This window comes from Pavona decussata, unplaced genomic scaffold, assembly GCF_977016875.1.
Source record: "Pavona decussata unplaced genomic scaffold, jaPavDecu1.1 SCAFFOLD_269, whole genome shotgun sequence".
NCBI classification, from domain to species: domain Eukaryota; kingdom Metazoa; phylum Cnidaria; class Anthozoa; order Scleractinia; family Agariciidae; genus Pavona; species Pavona decussata.
Genome location: NW_028145671.1, coordinates 115001 through 125577, shown reverse-complemented (window position 1 = coordinate 125577; position 10577 = coordinate 115001). Strand labels below are relative to the sequence as shown.

General features: G+C 38.5%; 2 protein-coding genes across 2 annotated transcripts in view; one reads left to right on the top strand and one right to left on the bottom strand.

Annotated features, from left to right (window-relative positions):
- The first annotated feature begins 323 nt into the window (after positions 1-323).
- Positions 324-8344, top strand: LOC146455799 (digestive cysteine proteinase 2-like). The gene is made up of 9 exons (XM_085093788.1): positions 324-576; positions 1752-1924; positions 2957-3197; positions 4506-4710; positions 4910-5103; positions 5801-5892; positions 6554-6715; positions 6998-7181; positions 8029-8344. The coding sequence occupies exons 1-9, from the start codon at positions 366-368 to the stop codon at positions 8217-8219; spliced, it is 1653 nt and encodes a 550-aa protein (XP_084949914.1). The 5' UTR covers positions 324-365; the 3' UTR covers positions 8220-8344.
- Positions 8334-10577, bottom strand: part of LOC146455798 (uncharacterized) — an 8536-nt gene continuing 6292 nt past the window's right edge. The window contains exons 6-8 of the mRNA XM_085093780.1: positions 10227-10378; positions 9565-9712; positions 8334-8690 (exon numbers count right to left, since the gene is read on the bottom strand). Of these exons, the coding sequence (XP_084949906.1) occupies positions 8512-8690; positions 9565-9712; positions 10227-10378 (479 nt within the window). The 3' untranslated portion in view covers positions 8334-8511. The remainder of the gene's footprint in view (positions 8691-9564; positions 9713-10226; positions 10379-10577) is intronic.

The window sequence follows — 10577 nt, the reverse complement described above, 5'->3', positions numbered from 1 at the left end:
CGAGAACACCTCTCCCCCAGAACTTAATCCTTTTTTTTTTTTAACCGAAAAATTTCAAGTGGGAAGGATTGTTTCATTTGTTGTCCTACCAGAACGACCGGTTTTTCCATTCAAAGTGGAAAGACCATATGACAAAAGAATGAAAATGCCAAACAGAGAAAATTTTATGACGGGTGCAATGGGGCGTACCTGTACTGTGGGCAGCTTCAATGAAGAACGCCAGTCATAACTGACTTTCTCGGATCGGATAAATCTCGGGAGATTTTCGGCCAATCCGATCATGTGACACCCCAGGCTCCCAAGCTGAGGTGTGACAATCACGAGTTGCTATCCTTATCCCATGAAAGGGTTCAATACGTTCAGTAATGTCGATGTTTCGCATTGTGATTTCCTTGCAATTGTGCCTGCTTTCCTTTGCCCTTGGAAAGTCGGTGCACTTGGGTGACTCTCCTCCAGAATGGCCCGGTACTTATTCAGTTTCTGGAGTTCTTCGTTTGCCTTATGCTGAAATTGTTGAGCCATTTCAAGCTTGGTTCGATAGTGTAAATGGCAGAAGTAGAATCGATTACTACGGAGGTAAGGAAACTCTTCCAAATAACGACTCTGCCTTCAAGTTCTGTTAGTGACTAATGTAAAATGCATTAAAACGGTTCCATACAATTTCGTGCAACGTATAGATTCTTCAAGCTCGCATTACAAAGTGTCCATTCTTGCCCAAGGAGCCCAATCAATTTTTTTGTCTGGTTGTAATTGGACTCGTAACAGATCAAACACGCAAACACGCATTATTATTACTATTACTACTTAGGGCCCATAAGTTTTTACTTGGCTGAATTTCAGCCCAGGCTAAAAGTGAATTTTGGCATGCAAAATCAATGTGATTTCCCCTACAAAGGCCTTTGAAAGAGGCCTTTCAAAGAGAAGCGAGAATGGCATTTTCTATTTTTGAGTATCTCGTTCCAGAGATCTCAAGTTTTTGTTTAAAAATTGATGATATCAGATTAATCATCTGATAATGAAGATAAATCACAAGACAAGAATTTCTCGGGGAAATATTGAGTGATCCTATTAAAACTTGGCACAAATTATGTATGCCAGGTAAGACACAAAGTGACACTCATTTTGATGTTCCGATGACATTGCCTTGGCTCCAGTCCTTTTCTGCCGTGAACCAAATATCTCCATTTTTGACCAGATAAGGAGAGGCAGACAGTCCTATCTGAAGTACACGAAGTGCCCATGTTGCTGTACCTCTCCTCACCAGCTCATTGGGAGTAAACGATGTCTGATTAAGACCAAAAATGAGAATGTCAATTGGGCATGAAATAGACCCGAAAGCAAAATTGTTGGCATGGCAACAGCACAGTAGGCATCATTTTGTGTCTTACCTGAGATACAATACTGGTACCAAGTTTGACCGGCATCACTCCAATAAGTCTGGAGATATTATTGATTTCGTGAATCATTTATCTTTGTACTGAGTCATCAGTTTTTGAACAAAAACTTGAATATCTCTGGAATGAGAGAAGATACTAAGCAAAGAAAATGCCATTATTTGCCATTTTGAAAGGCCTTTCAAATAAGCATAATTTCTTAGGCACTTTAAGTTGTTGGCTGCATACCACCACCCATCCTTTCTTCTGAACACCCTCTGATCTTCAGGTCCAGTCCTTGGTTTAATATCACTGAGGTATATTTTAAATTAACGCTAGAAGCTGTATGATCTTTTAATATTGACTATCTTTTTCAAGGTTTGGATAAAACAATTCAGAGAGCAGATGAGAAGCCGTATGGTACAAATTACAGGATTTGCCCTGTAACTACCGAGACCCAAATGAATGTACAGGCCTGTTTTTCAGTCAATGGAACTGCGGATGGACCTGTTGCAATACAGACAGTCTTGCCTGACCTGACAAATTTTAAGGTATTTTGTTCCAGTATATTTACTAGTTAAGTGGCTTTTAGATTTGGCCAAGAAGACTCAGCTTTTTCAATCCGTCCCAGCTTCTTGCATGTGAGAGGAAGGGATTATTTGTGAGAATTTTTTGTGGTGGCTGGTCATCTTGTCCTTGTTTCAGGTCGTTTGCCTCACTCGTTCTCCAACCTGGCCTATAAATTATTGATACCCATTTTTACCCATCAAAAGTGGTAAATTGCACTTTTGTCATACCAAGTAATTATTTTTGGTTTTCTATAACATTGGCTACACAGTATCATTGCACCCAGTTTCAGACCGAAACAGGTCAAAATCTTAGTCTTATACCCTTGGGGGGTCTGATAGCCATGTGAGGGTGTAACTTTCCCCCACCAACTCCCCTCCCCCATTCACCCAACAGGAAGACTCACAATCTTACTGACAGGTACCTTGAGGAAACTCTCCCCAGGATACTGCCAAGTTATGTTATATACTTCATAGAGGGGAACAGCTGGGTATATAAACTAGTTTGCCCTAGGGAGTATAGCTTGATGCAAGATGACTTGCTAAAAACTTCATGAATATCACAGCCTTGCTTCTTCAGGGAATGTAATTAGGTCCAACGAATTAGTAAGGTTAAAACATTTACTTGTTTAAACAGGTTTTCAAAAACCTTGCTATAAGAAAAAATTGTTTAAACTGCTTTTAGTTGTATTGGAAAATAATATGTCCAAAGGCCTCATTCTAGGCTGTTCAAAGAGCAGGTAACTTATCCAGTGAATAGGTCACTAAAAATTCCTTGTGGTAAGATGCACTCTAACTAGCTGGTAAATACTTATTTATCCACTGGACAGGTCTTTGAAGAACTTGGCTCAGGTCAGTAAAGTCTGTGACTTGGGCTTCCTTGGTTTTTGGGCAAAATTAGCCATTTACAATTTGCTGCATGTTGAGAGAACAATTCGTCTTACTGTAGTGTACCTCAGTGTTATTGTAAGAGCCCTGCCTCTACTCAAGCTAATCTGCCTTTTTTTTTTCTTTCAGTTTGCTGGTTACCAGTCATATAACACACGCAACTGCTCCATGTGGGTCAACACCAACACAGCAGGGTATAAAGAAAACACTTACACCATGTACACAACACTAACCAACCCTGTAGAGCCTGTTCATTATGAAATGATGGGGTATGACACACTGCTGGGCTCACACTATGATAAATATGAAGTGGACTATGCAGATTTCTCGGATGAAATGCCTCCAGCTGATGTCTTTTACATTACTCAAGGTTTGGGAATTTTTTTTAAATAATTTGTATCATGATCATTTGTCTATCTCATTTAGTTTTGATTTTAAATGTCATCTGAAGTACAGTTCTCTAAGTTTTAAGACCTTTTTGTAATGGCAGAAATTTTTTTAATTGATTATGGTATGGTATGATGTATGCGTAGGCCACACGGCAGTGTTATAGTTATTAGGTACACGGGACCTTTGATTTGTTAGTGCCATTTAAATCCAAGCCTGGTCTTACACCAGCAAACTGTAAGGGAAACAAAAATGTTGTGATTTGGTTTATACCCTAGTGGAGTGAGAAAGTGGAACAATAATAATTTTATTGATCAATTTTAAGATCCAGCTATTCCAGCAAAGCACCAACTCCTCTTTTGTTAATGAATGTTGGATCAGAGAATTAACTCTTTAGTGTATGTCAATTAATTGCTAAATGAACCCATGGAAATCCTACTGAGCAAATATCCCTGGTAAGGAAATGGGAGACCAAATCTTTGACCTCAGCAGTAATTGAACCTACATAACCTCAGGTTTGATCATCCATTGGTCTAATGACTGAGCTACATGTACAAGGCCAGACGGGACGTGATAATGGTGGTAATGGTGGCAAATGTGAATGTGAAGGGTACAAATGAATGTTTTGCTGCTAGCACTAAGGACAAAAATGATGGATCAGAGAATTAAATTTGTAGTGTATGTACATACCATACGCACAGTATGTGATGGTTAATTATTTATCTGGTCATGTGACCAGTTTAAGAGTGGGTTTCTTTTCAAATGGATGAATAGTGTGATTGTTTTGAAATCACATTTTTCAAACTAATTTTAAGGAAACATCAAAAAATAAGCTTTCATATTGCTGACAAAACATTGGGGGAAACAATAATACAGTGTACATGTAATATTGAAAAACAGTTAACATGTTGGAGAGGAACGTCATGCCCCTCCATCATGACAACCATACAAATCCTTATAATTTGTTGAAAACTCAAACTACTATAAAATTTCCCCCTTCTATGATTTTGGTTTCAAATTTGGCATGTACAACAAATTTAACATATGCTATTTCTGTTTCTAGTAAGCATCATCAGTATTTGACATCACTATTTTTGAGGGGGTGTGGGTCATGTGACCTTTAGTGCATACCAAGTCCTTCAACTGGTAATTAATATTATCTTATTGATGACACAGCAAGAAGATTGCAGTCAGAGTATGAAACATTCAATCTTCCTATTCATAGACTTAACCACAAAACCACTATCTACCCACTGCTCGACTCTCAGATGTTGTTGCTGTTGTTGTTTAGGTATGAAGTGCACTGGTTTTCCCGGTCCTGGTGCTATGACAAGCCTGCTAGCCAATCCCATGCAAGAGTTTATTGAATCTGATGGTCACGAGAAAGTGCATGAAATGTTTGAACACTTCCTTTTGAAGTTTCCAAAAAAATATGCAAATACAGTGGACACGAAGGAACATAACCATCGTAGAGACGTCTTCAGACAAAATTTAAGGTAGACCAGAAATCATTTTGTTTGGTATCTTATTTCTTTACACACGTTTGATTTCTGAACTTGTTACTTTTCTTACTAGATAAAGCAATGCCTGAACCTTTGTTTTGGGTATATTTTATGAGCACTAGCTGCCACTTCACCATGACCACTCAAGAAGTAAATTCCCCATGACGACTAACTGTGTTTTAATCTATTTTAGGTTTATCAACTCTCACAATCGAAAGCATGTTAGTTTCAAAGTTGCCGTCAATCACTTAGCAGACCACTCACCCAAGGAGCTTGCAATATTGAGGGGGCGTACACATACTGATGGTTACAATGGTGGGCTGCCATTTTATCCAGACTTGGCAACTTTGAAAGATGTTCCAGACACTCTGGACTGGCGACTTTATGGTAACAATATCTTTATTTATGTGTTCTGGCTTCTGTGAGTAAATGTGCAATCTGTCTACCACTAATTATTTTGTTTTTCATCCAAACTGATTATTAATTTGTGGACCTTTAATTTCAGTGGTGTTGTTTCTTAATTTTCATGTATTTTCTTCCTTAATGCATTATAGGCTAGGACCTGACAACTTTGACTTAGACTACATACAGTACCAACAGAGAATAGAATCTGGACCTCATGGTCAAGAACTTCTTATTTATGTCTGCATTACTGACTTGCATCTCACAAGTCTATTAGTCAAGACTAACATTAATTGATGGAAAGAACTCATATTATACATAACTGTTCTTTTCAAAAACTCATTAATAATTCATAAGGCCATTGACCTATCAAATAGTTGATAAAACATCACGTGCAGTGGTTTTACAACTCGATAAAACCTCCTCCTTATTAGTATGCAGTGTTAAATGTTTTTCTCGTATGCTAATTTCCAACGTTCACAAAAGCATAATTGTTATGAACTCTCTTGACACACGCTTTTCCAGGAATGTTTTTGAAGCCGTTCAAAAAACTTACAGCAAATGTTTTATCAGGTCTAAAACCACTCGGCTGCACCTTGTGGTTTTAAATCCTGATAAAACACTACTGCTCGTGTTTTAAACATTACGTAAACGTTCTACCATTGATTGTTAATATTTTTAGGTGCAGTGACTCCTGTAAAAGACCAGGCAGTGTGTGGCTCCTGTTGGAGTTTTGGTGCCACAGGAACCATTGAAGGCGCCCTGTTTCTTAAGGTTAGTACAATTTCAAGGAATTTAATTCATTTCCACTATTTTCTGTAGTAATGATTATTTTCTGTCGTGATTATTATTTGTCACTTTAATTAGGCCTGGAGGTAGTCTCCCTCACAGCCGTCCTGTGTCTCAACGCTCCTCCCCAGGGTTGCGTGACGAGACACAGAACGACTGCGAGAGACTAGCCTGGGGGTGGTTATCTTTGGAATTTAGGGTTAGTTTGTGACTGAGTGGACTGGAATTGAAGTCTAACCATATTAATTTTGTGACCTAGGATTTTTATGTTTTGGGGGTCATACTAAGAGAGCTGTGATGAAATAAAAATTAAACACCTATACATAAAATGTCTCACCAAGTGGAGGACATCAAAATTGAAACCACAAACCAAAGATGGTGGTTAGTTGATCTTTTTAAATTGAAAAACTGGTAGCAGAAAAAGTCACTTTTGGGCTTACGTTTGAAATACACCCAATTTGAACAGAAATGGAGCAAGGCATCTATTTTTTTATGCAGTTAACAAGAATTTGTTTCTTGGTGGGCCAACTTCACGTTGAAATGTTTTAATTCTGCCTCAACAAATTTACTCAAAAAATATGTACACTTAAAATCACTGAAGACCGTTTCTCGCAAAAAAATGTTGCTTGTTTATTTTTTTTTACAGACAAAGAAGCTTGTTCGTCTTTCTCAACAAAACTTAATCGATTGTTCATGGGGTTTTGGAAACAATGGATGTGATGGCGGAGAAGAGTTCCGATCGTACCAATGGATCATGAAGCATGGTGGAATTGCCACAGAGAGAAGTTACAAGCCGTATCTGGCTCAGGTACTGGAATTATGGGGATAATCTAGTCATTCCATTGCACCAAAATTACAGTTGACAGTTTTTGCCCGATTTTGTTGTTGATTGTCAAGTAAACAAGTTCACAAATTATATTCACCTTAGTGAGAAGATAACCTCAAGAGCTGAACCGCATTTTCACCGAAAATTGTTCTGAATTTATATGTTGTAATTCCCACCCACATTAATTTCAACAAAGTTTTGTCTGAAAATGGTAGCTCCAGATTTTTGTTTCTAACTTACATCTTTTTCTGTCCCTTCGTTTAGGATGGGTTATGCCACAAAGGTATTATTGGCGCAAAGATTTCAAGTTACGTGAACGTCACCTCAGGAGACGAAAACGCGCTCAAAATCGCCATAGCGCAGAATGGTCCAGTAGCCGTGGGGATTGACGCTTCCCATATATCCTTCGCTTTCTACTCCTCCGGAGTGTACTACGAACCTAAGTGTGGTAAGTTATACCATTGAATTGAAACGCTTTCCTGTGGTACTATTTCTCATAGTGGGGACTGTAAAAATGAATTTGTTTTGTTTTTGCCCTTTTTTATGGTTAGTTAGTTTTTGTTTTGTTTCAAACAAAACAAAAACTTGGAGAATTTGGCGAAATGAAATGTCGAGACTGGATATGACTAATGAGTCTCTTCCAACTCTGTATTTGACTACACTCTTTTCTTTTTACACGAATATTGTTTTTCCGGCCCAGGCTGAATATTCTTATTTTTCTGCCGATTTTAGGCTGAAAATATTCTTGCAAATATTCTTAGATTATAGCGTATACCGTTCATCGAAGTGTGATTAGCGTCGAACATTTGGCTAGCGCAGGTCTTTTTTCGTTTTATTGGCTAGTGTGTCGTTTAGAGAAAGGAAGAATTTTATACAAGTTAGTTATTTTATTTAAGACATATACAGTAGGCCATTTCCGAGTTGATGTGAACCTCATTATGAAAGCGAGGCTAAGTGCAAAGCTTTTCTTATGAAAATTAGTTTTGTTTGCATATGAATGACAACTAATTTTCATAATAAAAACTTTGCACTTTGCCTCGCTTTCGCAATGAGGTTCAAAGTAACTCGGAATTGGCTTATTGTATTGTATTTACAAATTTTCAACACACAAAATTATATTCTTTTCAAAATCGCAGCCTCGGGTTTATTCTTAAAATATTCTTAAAATTTCGCAAATTTCAGTCTCGATATTTTTATAAAATAAATTCTTATAAAAAGAAAAGAGCGCACCTTGAGTAACAAGAAGATGAGGCAGAATTATCAGTCTAATTGTGAACGTAAATTTTCTTCGCTAGGAAATAAACCCGAAAATTTAGATCACGCAGTGCTGGCGGTTGGTTACGGAACAATGAACGGTCAGGCTTACTGGCTAATCAAGAATTCCTGGTCCACTTACTGGGGCAATGACGGTTATGTGCTCATGTCGCAAAAGGATAATAACTGTGGAGTTGCAACTGATGCTACTTTCGTTAACATATTAGAATAGTCAGTCCACATCGGGTCGCCCCTGGCGTGCAAGACAGTTACAAAGATTAGATCAATCATCTATTTGTAAAACAAAATGTAGTTTTGAAGCCCTAGATAAAATATACTGCGTCACTTTTGCTTGTATGCAACGTCTGGTTTATTGTTGTCAATTTCTTTAATTAAAGCGCGATATCAACAATTCTTCCAATTTCCGTCTGACAAAGGCAACTTAGACAATCCAGTAGAATCAAACATTGGCTCTTCTTTTGGACTTCATGTTACTGGCGTCAGTTCAATTACCGTGATATGAACTACTGTTTCTTCTTGAAGTAAGGATGTAGTGGTTTATTACTGTGCTTTCTAGAAAGTCCAAGTCTAAATGGTCGATTGCATGAAGTGTTTGACAAAGGTCTAACCAGGTATGGGCCTCCGGTACTGTCACCTTCCCTGTTTTCACCATTTTCATCGTTGACGCAGCTGTCTTGGGTCACTGAAAAATGACATACAGTCAGCATTGAGAAAACGAAACGATACTCAGTTGTCATCAGCATTTGCTGAAACAGGTTTTTTAAAAATGTCAATTTACTGGTTTTGGATCGTGTTTGATGAGAAGTTCTAACATATGCAGCGTCAACTTTGGCAGTTTATTTCACTATCAATCGAAGTTGGCGTCATTGGACAAACGGAGGCAATAATCACGATGGGAAACGTGTTGATGGACCTGGGATGCTAGACCATGTTGGCATTCCTGGGTTAACAGGAACTTTGGTTTCAGTTAATTACTAATCAATAAGGATGCTCCTGAAATATGTTTGCCCGTTAGTTTTGACTTAGACTTTTCTTTTTCCATAGCCTGTGAACAGGCTCCCAAGTGGGGTATAGGGCGAAAAGAAAAATCGGCGAGCCGGGCGAGCGGAGCGCGGTATGGGCGCGAGAAATAAAGAAAGGAACCCTCCCTTTCTTTCTCCCCCACCCCGTCTTCGAGCTCGATTTTTGTCTTCGCCCTATACCCCACTTGGGAGCTTAAAATCAGCCCTTAAAACATATTTGAGGAGCAAGATTGATAGCGGAAGTTCTGATCTTTCTAAAGTTTGACCAGATGTCACACCTGTTGTTCTGTCAGGTTGGCATTGCAACTTTGAACTCATAATCACTCATCCAATCAGAAAAGATTAGTCGGCGTAACTGTTACAGGCCGCAACACGAAACTCCTGCCGTGAATTGTCGGAGCTACGATTGATGAATTTCTCGGTATTATTTGAAAGGTTTCATGCCACTGGTTTCATTAGTAAGAATCGACAAATCTTCGAGTGCATTTCCTTGAACAGCACGCATTCGTTAAGACCGCAAACACCTCATTATACCTGATGGTTTTAAGGATTCTTCGTCGCACGTAGGAAGCAAGGATGCATGTTGGCTCTGACAAGCAAGGTTACCTTTCCATGAGAAAGCTCGGGGAAACTCCTTTTTTTCCTCATGGCGCTGCAACATGTCACCTCGGCTAATGACACCCTGAGAAGAGAAGACTTTGCAAATTAATGGGAAAATGTTCGGGGATGGACTAAAGGTTGAAAAATGTGGATGGGGCCAAAAGAACCCTGTGACCTTCGCATGTTCCAGATAATTGAGATAATTGGAAGCGTTAACCGGATGGAGAAGCCACAAAAAATGATGGATTTTTTAGTACCGTCTAAGTGTAGCTGAGTTTCTCGTTTTAAGAACACATAAGCTTACTTGTTATTACTTGTTTGTTTGTGTATCTGTGTGTCGTTGGTGGTTTTTGTTTAGTTTTTACTCCTATCGAGGCCTTAGAGCTAAGCTGATTATAATGGTTAAGGCTATCGAGAATGCAAACGGTAAAAATAAGCCAGAACTCATAATGGTTGGTTTTATACATAACTGCCATATTTTCAGTTCAAAAACGTTGACATTTAATCGCATATTCCCGATGAGTTCAGCTTCTCTGAGAGAAGAGCGGAACAATCGGAAAAAAAAGTCCCATGGTTTCGATCGATCACTGACCCACCTGAGATTTTTTCATGGCACCTTGTACAAACATCATAGCGAACTGCAACAGCTCAGGGCCATCCAGGTCAAGCATCCCACTTTCAATCTGTGCTCGGAAATTGTCGCTTTCTTTGTGATAACCATGAATGTTTTTCCTGTCATCTTTGTTTTCTGATAAGAGGAAAGAATTAAACTCTATGTAAACAAGCTTCTACATCACTGATCATCTTGGTTATAATGATTAAAAGGTAATTTCTATCAAAATCAAAATGTATAAAAATATAAAAAAATATGAAAAATCTTAATCCAAATCGTAAAGAAATAGACGTGCGCAGGATGCAGCTCGCCATTTAAGTATGTATACTGTTAA